The sequence below is a fragment of the Mastomys coucha genome, unplaced genomic scaffold (genome assembly GCF_008632895.1).
Source record: "Mastomys coucha isolate ucsf_1 unplaced genomic scaffold, UCSF_Mcou_1 pScaffold13, whole genome shotgun sequence".
NCBI classification, from domain to species: Eukaryota; Metazoa; Chordata; class Mammalia; order Rodentia; family Muridae; genus Mastomys; species Mastomys coucha.
Window position 1 is genome coordinate 28,742,913 of NW_022196895.1, and position 21,075 is coordinate 28,763,987.

Sequence of the window (21,075 nt, forward strand, 5' to 3'; positions counted from 1 at the left end):
AGAGAGAGAGAACTGGAAGTGGCTTAGTTTTTGATACTCAAAGCTTTCCCCTATTGACACACCTCCTCCAACAAGGCCACACCTCCTAATCCTTCCCAAGTAGTTCTGCCATCAGGGAACCAAGTATTCAAACCTATGAGTCTTTGGGAACCAGCCTCATCCAAACTGACAAAAAGTTCATGCTTATAACCAATGAGCTATCTTTCTAGACCCATATTTCTTTATTTTAGAATTAAGAAAATGATATAAAGAAAAAGGGTTCTTCAGTTGTACACGTGGCTGTGGAATAAGCAAAGCCCAAGGAAGCCCCTGAAGCCTCTCATCCCCTATCAATACCTAACCTTCCCAGAAAAACTTCAACCAGGTGCTAAAAAGTAACACTTTACTGCCCTCAATATTACCATTCTCCTACCTTTTTTATCATCCTCAGTGGGACCAACAATTTAAACCAGTTGGAGTCTGTGAGATACACTTCCTGTACTTGTATTTTAGTTTTCCATTGAAGTTGTATTCAAGAATTTAAAAATAGTTCTGAAGTCATATAAAACCACTCTGGGACCTCTGGACCAATGTACACAGGTGTAGATATGAGTAGTTATCCAGCCTAACCACCATTTAAAATATTGCTCAGAGATAGTACCTCTTATTAAACATTTCGTAATCAAATAGTACAGTTCAGAGAAAAGTAAAGAAGCACTATTGACAGAAAGCAACATTTAAAGCCAAGGAGGGGCCTGGTGGTGGTGGCGCACACCTTTAATCTCAGCACTTGGGAGGCAGAGGCTGGAGGATTTCTGAGTTCGAGGCCAGCCACTCTACAGAGTGAGTTCCAGGACAGCCAGGGCCACACAGAGAAACCCTGTCTCGAAAAGCCAAAAAGAAAAAAGAACAAAAGAAAAAAAGAGAAAGAAAAAAAAAAAGAAAAACTAAAGCCAAGAAGGGAAATTAGTCAGCTGCTGCTTCCTTTAGATGTCTTTAATTAACTGACTTCTAAATGGCAGTGCCCATGATTCAAGTTCATAAGACCTGGAACAGGTAAGGTTAGAACCCATTCTACATGAAGCATACCCTACAAGAGATCATGGATATATTTTACAGTCTTACTTGGTTTGGGACTAGGTTTATCTTGCTTGCCCTGTGTGGGTAAAATATCATGGTGTCTTAAGGTAGGCACAGCTGAAAAATGGTTGCAGTCACAATTCTATTAGCTCAAGAAGAAATAAATTTTGGATGAAAGCTAGCAATCTCCAACATACTTATAAACACAAAAATATCATAAAATAATACTTAGGTGAGTAATACTGAAAATTAAAAATCATAAAAAAATAAATATCTCTTAAAGTTGGTATCTTCTAATGTTTTTGTAAGTGTGTTTGTGCCAGATCTCAGATTAATGACCATGTAACCTATAAACTAATTCCTCGAATCCTACCATGCCACCACCATCAAAAGCATTTTAATGAATAATTGAAAACTGCATTGTTGTTCCTGTCTTCTGTGTCCTTCAATATATATTGACATCAATGACTTCATTATATGTTGATGGGCTGTATGTACTTCCAAAAAATTGTAAACCCAAATTGTCAACTTGTCAGAAGCCAGGGCCACGTAGGGAGTAATCCTCCAATTATTTACCCTCTGGGCATGTCTGTAGGAGGTTAGCTTGATCAAGTGAACTGAGATGGGAAAACTCACACTAAACGTGGGCAGCACCTTTCCCTGGCACGAGTCTGGGACTGTATAAAAAGGAAAGAGTCAATCATCAGTCTCTGGTCCCTAATTATGGATGCTATGTGACATGCTGCTTCAAGCTCCTGTTGCCTTGACTCCCCTGACGGGATGAATTGCATTTTAAACTATAAAATGAAATAAATTTCTTATTTGAGCTGTTTTTTTGTTGAAGCATTTTATCAGAACAGTGGACAAAGAAATTAACAATGTAATTTAACACTGTACACTTAAAGATACTCTATTAGTACTGCTCAGAACAACACAGTCTTAGCTACTTTATGAAAGCTTGCTGATTTGAATGAAGCCAAAGCATATGAGCTAGAACCTGTCTACCATGGCCAAATATGTAAGAGTTACTAACGTTCCAATAGCTACAACATTAACAATTTGCTGCTAATGCTGTGTGTTTCCTTGTTACAAAATAGGAACGAAAAATCAAATGAAGGCCAATATCAGGATGATAAAGCAAGAGCTGGCCTAGGACAGTAGTAATTCAAAAGAAGTGGAGATGCAAAATGGTTTGATATTGCATGAACTTTGTACAGTGCAAAATCAATGTTGAGAAATTTAATTTTATAATTAATAATTGTACATAAACATGGCATGGATTTTAGTAGATTACCAGTTTGGGTGATAACTTGCCATAACGCCTCTCACTGTTCACTCTCATCTTTCTGGCAGGAGACAATGCTTAGAATCCCAGGAAAGGAAGTGAGAGGCGAGTAAATAAAGGGTGACTAATCAGATTGCCATAGAAGGAAAGTAATAAGGTAGTTGAGACAAGAGATGGAGAAAAGGGATAAAACCACATCCGTGAGAGCACTTTCTATCCAGTGAGCTGGCATTGTGGTGCACACCTGTGTGAAGATGATGGAGGGTGATATTCATTCCCAACTAACCCTCAGCAAGGACAAGCTGCTCCTGCTGTCAGCTACAGAGCAGAGAAGTCGGGTCTTCCTGTGGATGAAAGTAACCATCAGCAAGTGTCAGAAACAAAGTAAATTAAACCAACGTATGAGAGAAGAGAAAAGACATGGGAAATAAGCGCTGCCTCAGTATTCAATGCTCAGGTGAAAATGGGTCTGAGAAAAGAGATTTTAAAAATCAAATTAAACAAGCAGTACAAAAAAAAAAAATGAGATGGAATTTGTCAGGTTCTTACCAACTGTTTTTTTGTTGTTTGTTTTGTTTTGTTTTGTTTTGGAAACAGTCTCTCTGTATAGCCCTGACTTTCCCGGAGCATACTGGTTAGACCAGGCTGGCCTTGAACTCACAGAGACTCTTGAGTGCCTCTATACCCAGCTTTATCAAATATTCTTAATTTCACATATATACATATATATATATATATGTATAGTGTTTGTGTGTGTGTGTGGTGCATTAGATGTGTGTGAGTGCAGGTAAAAGATAACTTTCAAGTTGTTCTCTTCTGCCATTGTAGGTTGTCAGGATCAAATTCAGACCATCAAGACTGCATGGCTGACACTTCTGCCCACTAAGCCATCTTGTTGACCTAAATTTTGCAATGTTTTCAACCACAGATTTGGTCAAGAAAACATCATAAATACAAAGAAAATTCTTTTCAAAGAGTGTTATGGCTAAAAGGAAACATAAATAAACCTGTATCCTGATACCTGTAAAGTCAATGTTGCTACTTCTTCCAGTCAGGCTGTCTAGAGATATACAAAGATACCTTAAAAGAAGGGAACAACAGTGATGAATTTTATTAGAAGTTTTTAAAATGTGTGTTGGTAAAATCTGCCATAAGCAACTGTACTGACTGGTTTTGTGTGTCAACTTGACACAGGCTGGAGTTATCACAGAGAAGGGAGCTTCAGTTGGGGAAGTGCCTCCATGAGATCCAGCTGCGGGGCATTTTCTCAATTAGTGATCAAGCAGGTAGGGCCTCTTGTGGGTGGTGCCATCCCTGGGCTGGAAGTCTCAGGTTCTATAAGAGAGCAGGCTGAGCAAGCCTGGAGAAGCAAGCCAGTAAGAAACATCCCTCCATGGCCTCTGCATCAGCTCCTGCTTCCTGACCTGCCTGAGTTCCAGTCCTGACTTCCTCTGGTGATCAACAGCCATGTGGAAGTGTAAGCTCAATAAACCCTTTCCTCCCCAACTTGCTTCTTGGTCATGATGTTTGTGCAGGAATAGAAACCCTGACTAATACAGCAACATAAAAAAATCATCACAAATTTATGATAATATTTGTAAGTCACCTGACTAAAAGGGCTAATTTCCCTAATTTATAATGACCTTCAAGTTAATAAGAAAATTGTCAACAATCTTTTAGACTACACACTAGCAAAGTACTTAAGCAGTTGCTCACAGAACAGGAAATACAAACAGCGCTTAGGCATATGTAAACTCAAGACATGTACTATAAACTCTAAAGCAACCACCTAAAAAACAGACGATTTGTAATAAAATAAAATGAAATTTAAGCAATCCAGAAATATTTAACTAATTTTGTCTACTTATTTAGCAAGGAAAAAAAACAGTAAGTTTTATAATATCCTTTATTGATAGGGAATTGTATAACACTCTTTTATTAGTCTACCTATGGGTGGAAGATAGGTAGATAGGTAGATAGATAGATAGATAGATAGATAGATAGATAGATAGATAGAGTGAGTGAGTGAGTGAGTGAGTGAGTGAGTCCATCTAAGTTACAAATGGATATATCATCAACCTAGGCATTATATTATATATTTATTATTATTATATATTTTATATATCATTATATATTATTATATTCTATATTCATTATATTATAGATATATCTAGAATATATAGAATATATTCTATATTCATTATATTATAGATCATTTCTACCTGAAAAAAATGCTAGATGATAATTCAGAAGATTATTTACTGAGCATCACTTCAAATAGCAAACATTAAAGTAGTTGTCAAGGCAGGAAACTTTAATACAATTGACTGTACTTTTCTATTGTTCTTCTCTTGTGTCTTTATTGGACAGGATCTTACTAAGTTGCTGAGACTGGACTCTCCATTATACCTCAGAATCTGATCTCAAATGTTGAATTACAGTGTATGCCTTCTACTCTCAAGATGTGTGTGTGTGGATGCACATATGACCTAAGTTTGTCTGACCCATTTACATACTATTTTTATGCATGTGGTGTGTTAGGTTATTGTTTGCTTTGCTATATCCAAATAGCTGAGAAGCAATTTGGGGGGAGAAACATGTATTTACTCTAGTTCACAATTTCCTGGCCGAGGAGACAGAGCTGGGGGCTCTATTCAATTGGTGGGAACTTGTGCCATGATCTGAAAGCAGGAAATGGACTTGAAATGGGGGCTGGGTATAAACCTCAAGCCCTATTCCACTGCCTCCAGGCAGGCCTGCCTCCCCAAGGTTCTCAGCATGTTAAAGCACCACCACAGAAGAGCTAGAGAAACAGCTCAGAGATTAAGAGTACCCGCTCAGTCCAATGCTTGCCTGTAAGTATCTGCCTCTGTCTCAGTCAGCTGCTGGTAGAGCCTCTCAGATAACAGCCATGCTAGGCTCCTGTCTACAAGCACAACATAGCATCAGTAATAGTGTCAATGTTTGGTGCCCGCCCATGGGATGGATCCCATGTTGGGCCAGTCACTGCTGGGCCACTCCTTCAGTCTCTGCTCCATTTTTGTCCCTGCATTTCTTTTAGACAGGAACAATTCTGGGTCATAAACTTTGAAGGTGGGTTGATGTCTCCATCCCTCCAATTGAGGCCCTGTATAACTACTGGAGGTGGTCTCTTGAGGTTCCATCTCCCCATTGCTGGGCAATTCAGCTAAGGTCACCCACATTGAGTACTGAGAGCCTCTCACATCCTAGATCTCTGGGACTTTCTAGATGCTCTTCACCCAACACCTACCACACACCCCCCCCTGCAAAATATGTACATTCAACCATTAGACTGAGGTCAAAGACCCCTATAGAAGAGTTAGGAGAAGGATTGAAGGAGTTGAAGGGGATTGCAACCCCATAGGAGTTCCCACAGACTAAGCCATCAACCAAAGAGCATCCACTGGCTGGTCTGACCTCCACCCTCTACATAGCAGAGGACTGCTTTGCCCGGACTCAGTGGGAAAGGGTACACCTCATCCTGTAGAGACTTGATGCCCCAGGGAAGGGGGATGCCAGAAGGGGTAGGCACCTTCTAAGAGGAGAAGGGGGCATGGAGTGAAAACCTCTGCGAGAGGGAACTGGACGAGGGTGGGCAACACTTGGGATATAAATAAACAAAATAATTAATTTTTAAAAAGAGTACATACTCTGCTTGGAGATGGTGGTACTCACCTTTAATCCTATCACTTCTGACACAGAGACAAAGGCATGCAGATCCCTACAAGTTCAAGTCCAATCCTGTCTACATAGTGAATTGCAGGCCAGATGAGGATGCATAGTGAGACTTTTGTCAAAAAAAAAAAAAAAAAGTATATATTGTTCTTGCATAGGACCTAAGTTCAGGCTCCAGCAGAACCCACATGGGTAACGCTGGCTCCAGGGGAATCTAGCTCTCTATTTCTCTGACACCATTGCGTACCAGCACTCATTGCACATGTGCACAGAGACAGGAGTACACATAATTAAAATAAATCTTAAAAAATGAAACAGCATGCCAAGCAGTGGTAGTGCACACCATTAATCCCAGAACCCAGGAGGCAAAAGCAAGTGGACCTCTGTGAGTTCAAGGCCAGCCTGGTCTACAGAGTGAGTTCTAGGACAGCCAGAGCTACACAGACAAACCCTTTCTCAAAAAACAAATCAAAACCTAAGCCTGCAAAGAAACAAACAAAAAAACAAACAAAAGCAGAGGGTAACATTGTTATATACTATTTGGTTCTACTTTAAATAACATTATATCTTTGGCATTGTTCCATTTTATTTCTTAAAGGATTACATATGAATGAAAAGTCAAATTTTAGTCCAGCATTGAGCTCCATACTTATCTCCATTTGTACATGTAAATTTTTAAATATCCAAAATATTAAAAAGTATATAAGCAAAGATGACAAAATGAGACTTGCTATTTTGTACACCTTCAAAACTTAATAAAAATAAGTAATTGGGGCTAGAGAGATGGCTCAGCAGTTAAGAGTACTAATTGGTCTTCCAGAGGTCCTGAGTTCAATTCCCAGCAACCATATGACAGCTCACAACCATCTGTAATTGGATCTGACTGCAAAAGTGTACTTACATATATAAAATAAACAAACCTTTAAAATACTAAGTAACTGTTCATAAAATATAGCTTAAAATGCCTTTATGCTTCTTTGTAAAGATATTATGTAGACATATGTACTTATACATATTAATGTTTATATGTGCCAGCAAATTTTATACAATTCTAATTCAGAGAAATAACTAACTTTCTCAGAAGCTCTGCTTGGGATCTCAGAAAATAGAATCGACTTTAAGGACAGATGGACAGACACACACACACACAGGATTATTATGGATTATTATTCTACTTGAGAGGAGAAGTTTTTTTCTGGTTCATTTGTAGTATTTTCCTTGTTTCCATTAGTTAATTTCCTTATTCACTTTACATTCCAATTGTAGCTCTCCTCTCTACGTTTAGAAAACAACAAACAAACAAAACAATAATTTTGATAATATCCTTTTCTACTATCCCATCCTCCTCTCCTCTCAGTCCCACCCTCACAAACCCCTCCCTCCACTACACTCTCCCTTTCTCCCCATGGCATATGGAGTCACACCAGGAGTAAGGGCATCCTTTCCCACTGAAGCACAACTAGGCAGCCCACCCAGGGAAAGGGTACCCAAAGGCAGGTAACAGACAGAGATGGCTCCATTCCGATTGTTAAGGGACCCATGTAAAGACCAAGTTACATATCTGCCACAAATGTGTAGGGGGCCTAGGTCCAGCTCCTGCATGCTCTTTAGTCATTACTTCAGTCTCTGTGAACCCCCATAGGCCCAAGCTAGTTGACTCTGTATATCTTCTTATGGTGTCCTTGACCCCTCTGACTCCCTCAATTCTATCTTCCACGCTTCCACAAGACTCTCCAAGCTCTGCCTAATGTTTATCTGTGGCTCTCTGCATCTGTTTCCATCAGCTGCTAGGTGAAGCCTCTCGGAAGACAGTTATATTAGGCTCCTGGCTGCAAGCATAGCAGAGTATCATTAATAGTGTCAGAGGTTGGCTTTCTCCCATGGGACGGTTCCCAAGTTAGGCCAGGTATTGATTGGCCGTTCCTTCAATGTCTGCTCCTTCTTTACCTCTGTACATCTTGTAGGAAGGACAAATTTGGAGTCAAAAGTTTTGTGGGTGGGTTGGTATCCCCCTCCCTCCACTGGAAGTCCTGCATGGTTACAGGAGGTGGCTACTTTAGGCTCCATATCCCCAGCTGGGGATATGGAGTCTCAGCTAGGGTCACTCTCATAGACTTCTGGAAGCCTTTCCTGTCCCAGGTCTCCAGGCTGACCAAAAGATGCCTACACCACCATCACCGATTTCCACTGAAAGAAGAAATTCTTAAAGTGATTGCTTAACCAAGAACATAGACCACTCCTGGGTATATTATAATTCAGTTCAGGGAAGAGTCTTGCAGATATTCAGACACACTACATGGTAAAGAAGCCACCAGTCATGTGATTCTCCTAACAGTCACTGCTCTTAAAATCTTTGAGCATAAAAATAGGACTAAACTATGAGGAGATTACACAACAGAGTCTGGTAGCTTCATGATTTTCTTGCAAATCCTGACATGTGTTGCCAAATATGAGGAAAGGTCACTTAAAAATGGAAAGTTGCAGAATTTCTCATAACGCATCTTTCATGGGAGTCAAGATCTAACATATTAGACTGCTAGATTAGTGGCCACTGTCTCCTTTGCAAGGTTATAGAACTGTCGCAATACAAATAGTGGAAAAATAAATTATTAGAAATTGACTTCATATAATGACCCACACTTATCACAATAGTAGTTAACTGAGCAAATCAGGAGCCCATGGGAAACAAAGAGCATACTCTACATTTGTAACTGCTTTGATTGACCATCTACAAAGAGTATAAGAAAAGAAATCAATAGTATCCACTTAATTTATCATTGAAATTGTTTCATTCTTGAAAGTAAAGAGAAGATTCATTTATTAATTACTTCAGGCCAATGTGTCTGGAATAGTCAAACCAACAGTTGGGATAGTACAGTACACCACGAGAAATAATATGGAGTGGTAATCAACCCTCGATCAAAAAAGACAAAAGGATAGAGTGTTTACAGATCCAGTCAGTCCCAAGATGAACAACCTGTGCTTCAGTGGATGGAAGTATCCCATCTATGGCTGCCCAACAGAAGGAGGGAGAGAATATAACTTCCCCGTTTGTTCTCATTCTTCTCTTTGATCGTCTCCTAATACTTCTCTTTGGCTATATTCAATCAGAAGTGGGAGGTCAAGAGAACCTGTTGGTCATGTTCGCAGGGTACAAAGCAGGATGGCAAAGGGCAGAGAGAATTTACACAGAGGAAAAATGCAAGCTCTACATCATAACTATATCTCTACATCCATCTATAACTCTTCTGGAGCATTTTAAGTAGGCTTCGATCCTACAGACTTCTTAAACCACCTTTTCTCTGTTAATGACTTCTATACTGTACAAGCAAGAGTGAAGTAAGACAAGGCCTTATTTTCCCTGCTAACTGAAATTGAAGCTAGACAGAGTTTCACAAGTATCACAAGTTTTCACGTGTTGAGTTTTCATGAATGCGTTGTGTCTCCATGCTCTGAATTCAGAACACCTTCCAATATTTCTCAGCTATGGGTTGATTATGAACTTTATCAGCAGTCTTAGTGTAAAAATAAAATGAGAGGACCTTTGTTACATTGGCCATAGAAGGTTTCTCATTTCACTTTCTAATCTTTCATATCCCAAAGAGTCTAGAGGGACTTTGTGAATTCAATAGCTCAAGCCGATAAAGCTATCTGAACATCATGCATATTACAAACAAGTGAGCAAAGTGGACAGTCATCATGGTCATCACAAACCACACAGCCTATAGCTTGTTGCCTGGTTACTATGCCAAAGTGGGACCAATCAAAGAAGAGGACAAACAACGAAACAAGAGGTTGGTGCAACAGTTCAGGGTTCAGTTGGCAGGGAAAATAAGGCCTTGTGTTACTTCACTATTGCTTGTACAGTCTAGAAGAGGTCATGAACAGAGAACAGGTGGTTTAAGAAGACTGTAGGATTGAAGCCTACTTAAAATGCTCCAGAAGAGTTATAGATGAATGTAAAGACTTTATAGATACAGTTAAGGTGCAGAGCTTGCATTAAGAGCACCCATGCACTACTTTTGCAGAGGACTTGGTTCAGTTCCTGACATACACACGATGACAGCTCACAACAATCATTCACATCAGTACCAAGGGATCCAACATCCTCTTCTGATTTCTTTGGCACAAATAGTATATATGCTACACATATATCCATGCAGTCAAAACATCTACATGTATGAAATAAAATTAAGCACATTTAAAAAGAAGAATTCTCACTTCAGAAAGTATGTCCCTTCATTTGTGCATAAATGAATGAACACCAGGAGGCAAAGTGATTATGTAACTAGCAACTGAAGATCACACACACACACACACACACACACACACACACACACACACCTTACCTTATTTCCAAGACACAAAGAGAACCATTCTTCCAGGACATAAAACCTATTTTTATTTTCAATGAAAATCTGTCTGCTATCATTCCTGATTTGAAGTTTGTGATTTCTATAATTTAATATGATTTAAAAATAAAGCAGAGTTTCCATATAAATTTGACTCTCCCAAACTTAAACTGAGTTTTGTGTAAAGAATGGACTGACTACTTTAAATATACTGGACCAACTAAGTATGGTGATATTTGACTCAGGAAGCTCAGCAGGTTGAGGCTAGCCTGGGAAAGAACCACTTGAAAGATTAAAGAAAAGAGAGGTTTGAAAAAAAGAGAAGAGGAGCTGGAGAGATGGCTCAGGGGATAAGAGCACCGACTGCTCTTCCAGAGGTCCTGAGTTCAATTCCCAGCAACCACATGGTGGCTCACAACCATCTGTAATGGGCTCAGATGCCCTCTTCTGGTGTGTCCGAAGAGAGCAATGGTGTACTCATATACATGAAATAAATACATCTTTAAAAAAGAAAAAGAAATAGAAAAAAAGAGAAGAGGAAGATGAGAGAAAAGAAAAATGAAATTCAGGACAAATTGAAGAAGCAAGGTAAAGAAGTAAATTTAGAAAGTGGGAGAAAACCAGACATGGTAGTTCCCTCCAGTCATCCCAGTACTTACAAGGCTGTGGCAGGAGAGTCCCCACAACCTTGAGGCCAGCCTGGGATAAAGAGTGAGACACTGTGTCAACTATATCTTTTTGAAAAGGAGAAAGAGAAAGAATGAGTAAACAAAGCACAAAGAATGAGAACTATTATTAATATAAGAAATAAAAATTAAGAAAACAAGTGAATGTTTTTTTTTTTCTAGTAAAAATGGGAGAAAGGATGGTTATGGCATGGGTCATCTTCTGGCCTCTCTCATGGGTAAGAGTATTCCCAAACTCCCTGAGTAGCCACACAGCTCCAATGACATTACTTCTATTTCCTACCAAAGAGAGGGGGTCCCAGCCGTAATCCAACCTAGGATTTCCCAAACTGCGCCTGTAGATACTGTTCATGCCTTCAAAATTGAAATATATGGAGTAAGATAAAACCAGGAGACTCCTCAGCCCACAGGAATTTCCAAGAAGATGCCTTGACCCAAAGGTTGCCCCAGGTAAGCCTAAGCAGATGCCAAGAAGTTGGCAGCAATGAGCCGCCAAAAGAAATCTCTGTAGCAAGCTTGGCTTGTTTCAGTGGGAAACATCCCTGTGGTGGTTAAGGGGATATCAACAGGTCCGAGGAAACTCAGTTTCCCCTTGGTGTGTGAGTAAGCTGTAGAACCTGCCGAAATCTGTACTGTCCCTTGGTGATTTGAAACCTGAATCACCCCATTGTCTCAGCTGTCTTTCCCTCACAGTTCTAATGATGTTGTCTCTATGCCCTCCCTATACCTGCTCACGATTCCTTGTCCCTTGATTCTGTTCTTATTTTCAGTAGGTTTTGCTTGCCTGCTTGCTTTCTGGTTTTGTTTTAGACTTTGGCATTGTTATATTCACATAAATGCTTCAGAGCAGAGTAAATGAATACTGAACAAATTATTACAGAACATGCCCAGAGAGAGAGGGAAAGGGAGAGGGAGAGGGAGAGGGAGAGGGAAAGGGAGAGGGGGAGGGGGAGGGAGAGAGGGAGGGGAGTGGGAGAGAGGGAGAGGGGGAGGGAGAGAGAGAGAAAGAGACATGTGATGTAATTGAACATCATTAAAGAAAACCCCACTGTACAAATAGGACGAGCACTGCACAACTCAAACCAACAGCTGAGAAAGTGAGAGTGTGGTAGGAGTCCTGCACATCAAAGGAAAATATGAGCAGCTACACAGGCTGCTCCTTGAGGACAAATGACATCTCTCCTGCAGTTCCCCTGACCCTGGAATATGCATGACACTCCACTACAGCTCTCTTAGAGACTCTCCCTTCTCCTCCTTTCACATTAGAATCCCACCCTAGGCTCAGTATAACTGGTGACATAAGAAGGCACCACATATGAGAGACAAAAGATGCAAAAATCCTGAAAGGGTTCTGGCTTATTGGGCTCAGGACTCAATTCATTTGAACCCCAGTCTGTGCTAGCACAGTTTAAAGTTGTCTTTCCTAAAGAAGCCTTGGTTTCTGCATCTCTGTGATCAGAATCCCACAACAAGGTTTGGAAGAGGCAAGTTCAGGAAAATCTCAGAGTGTATTACCTTAGAATACTGTTGGAGGGAATCCTGGGTAAATAAAGGAGATAAGATTACAAAGAAGACTTGGAGTCACCATGGGAATGATGAGTGAGAAAGTAACTGAGTCTACCAAAAGTTAATATAATTGAAATGACCTAAGATAATGATACCAGTAAAGAAGCTGGATGCCACTGGATAGGTGATGTGCTTAGCAAAGAGATGCCTTCTAAAAATCCCTGAAGGAGGCCCCATGCCTGCCTCAGATCTAACTACACATATATAGACTGTAGACATGCTTTACAGGAGAAACCAAAAATGGGGGGTAGGCTGGGTGTACCCCCATGGGTGCCAAGCCAAAACTTATCAGGGGGTGGGGGAAACCAGGTTGCTGTCTGTAGCTGTCTGACATTCTTGCCCCCATCAGCAATTACTCCTGGGCACTGCTGCAGATGAATCTACCCAAAAGTTCTGGGCAGAGAAGCAATATACTAAAAGAGACCTTAAAGACCACATGTTTACCAGTAAAGAGGTAGGTTCCCTACGGGGAAGGTGGGTGAAGGTGGCAAAATCAGCCACCATTTCCTTTCCTTTGTCCTTTGGAACTATCTCAATTCAGTGACCACATCTGGATCTCTAGACTGCTTCTGCCTATGCAATACCTAGCTGCTGATCAGAATCATGTCTGATGTCACACCAGATGAATCAGGCTTTGGCGTCTTCCCATATTACTGTAAGAAGTAGCGATAGGAAGACGCCATGATCCAGGCATGGTATCATAACTTAAATTTAAAACTTGCAGGGCTCCAGAAAAGTCTGCCTTTAAAGTCATCGGCAAAGCAGAAGCTTTCTGAGCTGCCTGCCACCACTGTGATCTCCTTCCTAATGCCAGAGAACTGGCTCCAGCTGTACTGCTCCAGCTGTTGAAGGTCTTCTGGGGAAAGTTCACCTCGGACTCCAGTCTGTGCTTTTCCCGAATGGAATCATTTACCAATCCTTGTGCTCCTTCCCTGGCTCAGCGTAGTCTGTGACATTTTCAGAGACTCACGTGGAGCACCCAACATCATCGCTCTGAGTGATGACTCCTAGGAACTTCCCAAGGACCAGATTGATGCAGGCTCTGACACGCAAAAGAGGGGGGAGTGAACTGGGTGCCAGGAGGGCCTGGGGCAGCCGGCCCAACTCCAGGAGAGTAGGGGTTCGTGTCAACAGCTGGGTCGATGCTGGTCTTTCTTCCCTGCTCCCAGTACTGGCGCTGCTCCAATCAGAAGGCTGAGAGACATCCTCTCAGGCGCTCTCCCTGACTCACTTGGCTGCTCTTGTCGCGCGTACTCCCTTTCCTGGATCTACAGGGGGTTGAAGTGCAAATCTTAACCCAGCCTGCCATCCAGCTTTTTTCTCCATTCGTGACGTTGGTGCTGCTGGGACACATGCCTGGGGCCACCCAAAGTTTTCCTGACTGAGAGTCTGAGCTGGCACAGCTCGACAGGTCAGAAGCTGTTCCTCCTCAAGGAGGAAACATGCTGGACAGGTCTCCAGTAACTTATACTTGCAACAACAGCACCATCGCACGTGCACGTTAGGAGCCCCACTACTCCCGGGAAGGCAACTTCACTACACCAAGACCTAGATAATGAGTTTCGAGGGCAGCTGGATGCTTGACTTCATCATTTTAAAAATCTTAATATGTTTAAAATTGGCTAGAGAAGTCTTGGGTCCATGAAGTGCCCCTCCATACACACACAACCACCACCACCACCACCATTTTTCTTTATCAAGCTTAGGCACTTGCCCTGATTCTGAGTTTTTGAAGATAAGACTAACTAGACCTTTTCTTATATATTTCAATTTTTTCATTGTTCTTGTTTCCAATAGTCTAGCTACAACTGCCCCATTCCTGTGTAATGCCTTCAACAAAAGCTATCTTATCCCAAGGCTGCACTCATTCTCCAAAACACTGAGTTTCTCAGTAGCCAAACTGGACAAAAGAGATAGATGGTTAGGGTGTGCAAGCTGGAAGAGCTTCAGAACCAAACCCCTAGAGTGCAGGTGTTAGAAGGTGTTTTTCCCAAGCAGAAAAAAAAAATCAGTCTTAGAAACTGCCCAGTAGAAGAAAGATGTCAAAATGATGACAGGTTATCCATCTCTAAAACATGTCTAAGCATGTAGCAAGTGTTTAGGGCAGAGCTTTTAAAAAAAAGGGGGGGGGGAGAAAGGTGAGGGACATTCCTGATGGTTTTGCTAATGTTAAAATTCCATAGATTTGGCTAGCCTTATTTCTTTTCTTTTGCATCATCAATTTAGAATTCTATAAAGAAAGGATGACATCAAAGAAAATCATTGGCCTAGAAGAAAAGAGCCCGTAGGCGGTTAGGTGTTATATATATGGAGGCAGGGATCATTGGAGCATCAGGGGGACTCCAAGTTCAGGCAACAGCATGGGTGAATATGGGCTGTGCAGGGACTGGGAAGGGAGGTGAGGGCTGATAACCTGAGCACAGTCTTTGCAGGTCTCGAGGCTCTCCCTGCTTGGAGGGACAACAGAGTTGGAACTGTGTTTCAGTGAGCATTTTCTTACTGTGTGTCTGTCCAGTTCTTCTCAGGAACCTCTTCATCTTGCAAGCGGTACGGCTGGTGCTAACGTACAACTTTTCTAACTGTGACTTCGAGGAGCTTTCGGAAACATATCGTGCAACAATTTTTCCTATCCTGCGTGAAGATTTGAATGGGGTAAGTGAAGAGACTTTTTGGATGTATGAATGTATGTATGTATATAAAAAGTAGGGACAAATATCACACAAATCCCAATTCGACTCTGTTAAAGAGGGAGATAATTTGGAAAAAGAAAAACTATCCCAAAACTTTCTCAGAAGTGGCATTTTAAATACCTTGGCGTGTAAAATGTGTGTATCCACATGGCTTTTGCAAAGCAAGAGGAGGCTGGTAACCGATATGGATATTGATTTACTCCTTGCTACAGCGTGGGAATCCTTGCGAGATAAGAACTGAGGAGTGGGGCAGCTAAAACATGGAGTTGTATTTTATAGCTTTCTGGTGTTCTAGATATTTCAGGATACTGCTATGAGACATGGCAATCTTTAGTTTTTAAAAAATATCTAGTGGTAACTAGTTCCTTGAAAGCTCACATTCTTAGGTACAGTGTGAGAGAGGGGCAGGTATGGGTGGCTATAAAGCAGGTACAGACAATCAAAGAATAGTTCTTTGCTGCAAGTGGGTTTTAAGGGCCAGGTGCAGGAATCCCTGCTTGAGTGGCGCTAGGCTTCCCTCTGAGAACTTAGAAAAAGCAGAAAACTGAATGTGCCGCCACCTTATCCATCACATAGGGTCCTGTCACTCAGTAGAAACTAAACTATCCCGAGAACCCTGGAAGCAAAGGGCTGGGGAATGATTTTTCCCTCCGACTAGATCTTTATCCTAATTTGCTTTCTTCCAGACTCTGTTCGACCAAATGGAAGACTGTGAGAGCAAGGTGAGTAAAGTAGGCAGCAGCTCTAGTTTTCCCCGGGGTGGCCCGCATCCGGGAAGGGAGCTGGGGAAGCGCCCCAGGCGGCAGCTGAGCTCCAAAAGATGCTGGCTGCTGAGCCGGTCGGAGACATCTGGGCTGCTCAGTCTAGGACGCCACATCTTCGCTTTAGGAGAAAGTCTCCGTTTGTGGAGCAGTTTGCAGTAGGCATCTCCTTCTGCCCGAGGAAGAAAGACCAATGAGAAACCCAGAGGAACGAAGTCGAAACACTACCTCTGTGGGTCCCGGGGCTTCTGCAGTCAGCACTGGCTCTTCACAACCACCTTTTCAAAGGATGGGCGGAGCTAGCTTGGGTGGAAGCCCTTCCAGTAGGCGATCTCGGCTTCACTCGCCAGGCACCTCCCTCCTGTGGGTTCATTCCCATTTTCCTCTTCTCAGCCCGACTCTGGATTCTGATTCCAGACACCTTCCTGGTGTCTTATCCCCATTTCCTCCCTTCCCCTTTCATTCAAATTTTAATTTCTGGCGTATTTTTTTGTTCCCTGAACTCTGCCGCTTGTGAGCAGCCAGCTTGTCTCCTGAAAATCGAGTACTATACTCTCAATCCTATCCCTGGCTGCCCATCACTCCCCGAGAAAGAATTCGCCTTGAGAACGAGAGCAGCCTTCATTAAGCACTGCCCAGGCTTCTCTGAAACTGAGGTAAGCCCAAAACATCAATGCCTGCCTTTGTAATGATGAGTGGGGAGAAAAACAAAGACGCCCTGAATAAAACTGGGGCTTTAAGTGTGGTGTTATTTTTGTTTTGTTTTGTTTTTCTGATATTAACGTTTCAGGAGCAAATGAACTAGGTTGTGGTTGTCAGTAGAGCTAACCTGGACAAAGACACCCAAACACAATCTACTCTTTTGTTGTTCTTTGGTCTGAGTTTTAATTGTATATTCGAGTCGCTGTTTCAAGGTGTGATCAATGAGCCTCCCTCCGATGTTAGCAGATTGTTCTCCTGACTCCGGAAACATGACGGTTCAAACATGACCCACTTACAAGACACACAAACCAGACCTCCAAAGTTCCTGGGTTTTGTGCCCCTTACAGGTTCGCTGTTCATTGACTGCGCAAATATCACTTTGTAGTATTCCTTAACGTTCACATTCATCCCGCCCCCATTCCACCTCATTGCTTGTGTGGATGGAATCGCAATCTCTTTTTGTAAGGTATTTGTATATGCAGTTAGACATGGTTAAGTGAAGTATTAAAAGTACTAACTCTAGAGTGCCTGACTTTGAGCCCTAGTCCTATAACTTCTAGCTTCGGAGATTTAGATAAAGTACTTAGCCTACAGTGTTTTGGTAGAAATAAGAATAACATAGTTGCATCCTATGCAGGGTTATTGTGGGAATCAAATGAGTCACCACACGTGAAAGTGCTTGGAGCCGTGCCTGGCACACAATACTTCCTCAATATTTATTTCACTTGGCAAGCGAAGTAGAATGTTTGTCTTCATTATGACATGCTTAAGAAAACAGACATATGCTTGTGTGTACATGCATATAAGTATATGTAGATACACGTGTAAATGTGTTAACTTAGTGAACTTTGTCTATTATTTCTATGTAAGTGTAGATAAGACTATTATGTTTTGGGGCTTCAAGACTGAACCCCTACAGTTCAATCAGGCTGGAAGTGGAAGTCACCCGGCTAAGCTTGCAAGAGAAAAGCAGTAGTAGGCAGTTTTATGAGAAGCCAGCTGGACTCTCTGCCTTCTTTTCATGGAAACACTAACAAATCTGTAGACAGATACAATATAATGTATCAATATAACCAGGGCCCAGAAGACAGACTTGATTAAACTTGTAGACTTTGTGTGAAAAGGGGAGAACCCGGAGGAATTTATCTTAGCACCTTTCCAGACCAAAGATGAAGTTGGAGGAGACTAGAAGATTATTGTTTAACTTGGGAAATTCTATCCCTGAGGGGTTCAGTCCGTCAGGGCAGTCCATTTGAAGAACTGTACCAGAATCCTCTTTAGAGTAGTAAGGTGGATGTGTGAGCCAGAAAACTTTAGTTTCAAAGAACAGACTGGGTTTGCTGAATGATATGGACTGAGGCACAAAAGAGAACTTGTGCCTCTGGGAACTTATCTTGTCAACAAGATCATGAAACTGTAGTTTTATTCTTTCATTTAATTATGCAATAGGCATCCAATGTTTCTGATGTTGAAAATGCCGCACTCACTGCTGTGGGGAATACCCATGATGCAATAGCAATGAGAGCCAAGTGAATGACAGCTACTTTGAAGTTCTTGCAGAGCTTCAGAAGGAACTATATGATTTTACCTTAGTAGAGGCTTTATGGAGGAGGTGCTGAGAGAGATATGGCTTTCCTCTGGAGAAGCACATGGAGTCATACAGTCACCAAGTATTTGGGGAATTTCTTGGGAAAGAGATATGAATAGAAACATAGCTGCCACTCAGCCAGTTGTTAAAGATAGAAAACAAACTAATGTTGACTATTTCCCCCTCTCCCACAGAGAAAAGGCACTCAGGAAATGGCACAAGAAGTGAAAAACATCTGCCTGAATCAAACCTCACAAATTCGAGGATTGTGGTATTCCTTCTTTCAATCTCCATGACAAAATTAGCTTTCAGTTTATACTATGAAAAGGTTTATCTTGTTTTTAGTAGATGTAATACTAAGGGTGTGACACTTAAAAGAACACTGATGTTTATTCTTTAATTACAGAAGGAATTCTTAACTTATTATTATTATTTTTTTTTTTGGCATATCACTGTTGTTTAGTGTAGGTGCTTTAAACGGGAAATGGGCATTACTCCTTTAATGGAAACATCTGTACTGTTAATGGAAACATCTGTACTGTTAATGGCCAGCTTCTGAGTACTCTTTCTCACCTCTCCGGCAGACATCTTACTCTAGGGCAAGCCTAACCATTGTAGAAAGAGAATTGAAAGTAGAAAAAAGTTAAAACCAATGTCAGTATCTAAAGCCTTTTTAAAAGGCAAGAATTTTTCTACCTGTAATGATTCTTCTAACATTCCTATGCTAAGATTTTACTAAAGAAGAAGATGATGGCGAAGGAAAGTGTCCAGGCAGTCACTGACACGATGAAGCAGTGTAAAAGAGGCTTGCAGAATCTGAGAGAAACTGCTGTGATTGTATTGTACATCCAGCTGTAAAAGTGATCAGACCCACTTGGGATGCAGGAGCAGATCGGAAAGGGCCTTGTACAGCCATGAGATGTATATTTAAAGTTGTAGATAATGAGTCTCTAATTTATTTTGTGAGCACTTTTGAAACTATACATGCTGCTTTGTAACAAATACATTTCTGAATAAAGTAATTCTCAAGTTCGTTTCTTATGAATGGCATTTTAAACTTGGCTAAGCAATTTTCACGTGTACTTTTCTAAGGGACATCACGGTTGTCTACATCTTTACTGCCACTAAAGCCAACATCCCATGGGCCTCAGTTCCTTTTAGCTGGTATCTATCCTCCCTGAAGGAGAAAGATCTTCATAAGTAGTTGCCTCTTGGACAAATGACTGGAGTGAATTTTTTTTTCCAAATATTTGCACCAGTCACTCCTTCCTACTGTGAATCTTTCTTTGTCTCAGAATCAATAAAACAGGCAAAAATGAACAGTGGGTGTTAAATTCCACGTCTGGTAAAATGCCCTCCCTCTTACCCACAGAATCTTCTGAGCATTGCTAGCAAAGGCAACCTTGGCTGCAGAGCTTGGCCCAAGCAAGGGTCTATACAAAGAGCTTACCTCCACCCCACCCCCACACACACCCTGAGAAGAGATGTTCACCTGAATACCATTTTGAGGGTTAGAAGTAACCGATTAACGAAAAGAAAAGTCAAATGTCCCCAGACCTGTCTTACTTGTCAACAAGGAGCTAACAAAATATTTTAAAAGTGCTTACTGTAGGCCAAGTTTCCTGAACTCGTAGTTACAAAAGTAAGTAAGAGAAGCTCAAAGTGAAACTGAATAAGCAGTCGTCAGCAGTCCTTAACAAATCTACCACTGTGGGCTAGCGAGTTTTCCTCTGCTTGGAGCAAAATCAAGACAGGCACACTTTCAAAAATCTTCTCCTAAATTTCTCACCCAGAGCTTTTAAGCACCACCATAAGAAAACTCCACTGGGTCTATAAAAGGTGGTATTCATTAATTCTCTGGATAGAAATTGCGGAGGCCTGATATTTTAAATATATTAACTCAGTCTTACTACAAATTCATTCTACCTTTTACTAAATCATGATAAAAGGTGTAGCATTTTTTTCTTAATCCCTTTAGACCACAATTGCTCTAAAAGTGACTTCTACCCAGTTGGTAGAGTTCATAGGACAAAGTACCAAAAGGAAGGGGTGCTCCAAGGAGGGGACCATTAGAAGATAACTCCTGTTGTTGAGGACAGCACTGATAAGCGCATGCCTCGAGAAAACTAAACTGCACTGGAGAGAGGAGGAAACACCCAGACAACAAGAGGGACTAGTGCCCATTGTTCACGGCAAGCCAGGGAAATGACCTGTCCTCACCAGGTAGAATGGAACATTTTGTAACCCATTAGGCTTAAGTAGGGTGGCTAGTTTGATGTTGTCTTAATTCTCTCGAACTAAACCCAAGAACACATCAAAACTATCATTCACTGTGACCAAGTAGGTTTCATCCCAGGAATGCAGGGACGGTTCAATATACAAAAATCTATCATCATAATACACTATATAAACAAATTCAAGGGAAGAAAAAAAAACTACATGACTATCTCATTAGAAGCTGAGAAAGAATTTGACAAAATGCAACACCCCTTCATGTTAAAAGTCCTGGAGAGCTCAGGAATTCATGGCACATACCTAAACATAATAAAAGCAATATATAATGCAAACCAACAGCCAAAATCAAATTAAATGGAGAGAAACTTGAAGCAATTCCACTAAAATTTGGACAAGACAAGGTTGCCCACTCTCTCCCTATCTATTCAATATAGTACTCAAAGTTCTAGCTAGAG

General features: G+C 41.3%; 1 protein-coding gene across 1 annotated transcript in view; it reads left to right on the forward strand.

Annotated features, from left to right (window-relative positions):
• Nucleotides 1–19,418, forward strand: part of Tslp (thymic stromal lymphopoietin) — a 113,108-nt gene extending 93,690 nt beyond the window's left edge. The window contains exons 3-6 of the mRNA XM_031366367.1: nt 15,160–15,296; nt 16,021–16,056; nt 16,617–16,751; nt 18,580–19,418. Of these exons, the coding sequence (XP_031222227.1) occupies nt 15,160–15,296; nt 16,021–16,056; nt 16,617–16,751; nt 18,580–18,681 (410 nt within the window). The 3' untranslated portion in view covers nt 18,682–19,418. The remainder of the gene's footprint in view (nt 1–15,159; nt 15,297–16,020; nt 16,057–16,616; nt 16,752–18,579) is intronic.
• Nucleotides 19,419–21,075: the final 1,657 nt, after the last annotated feature.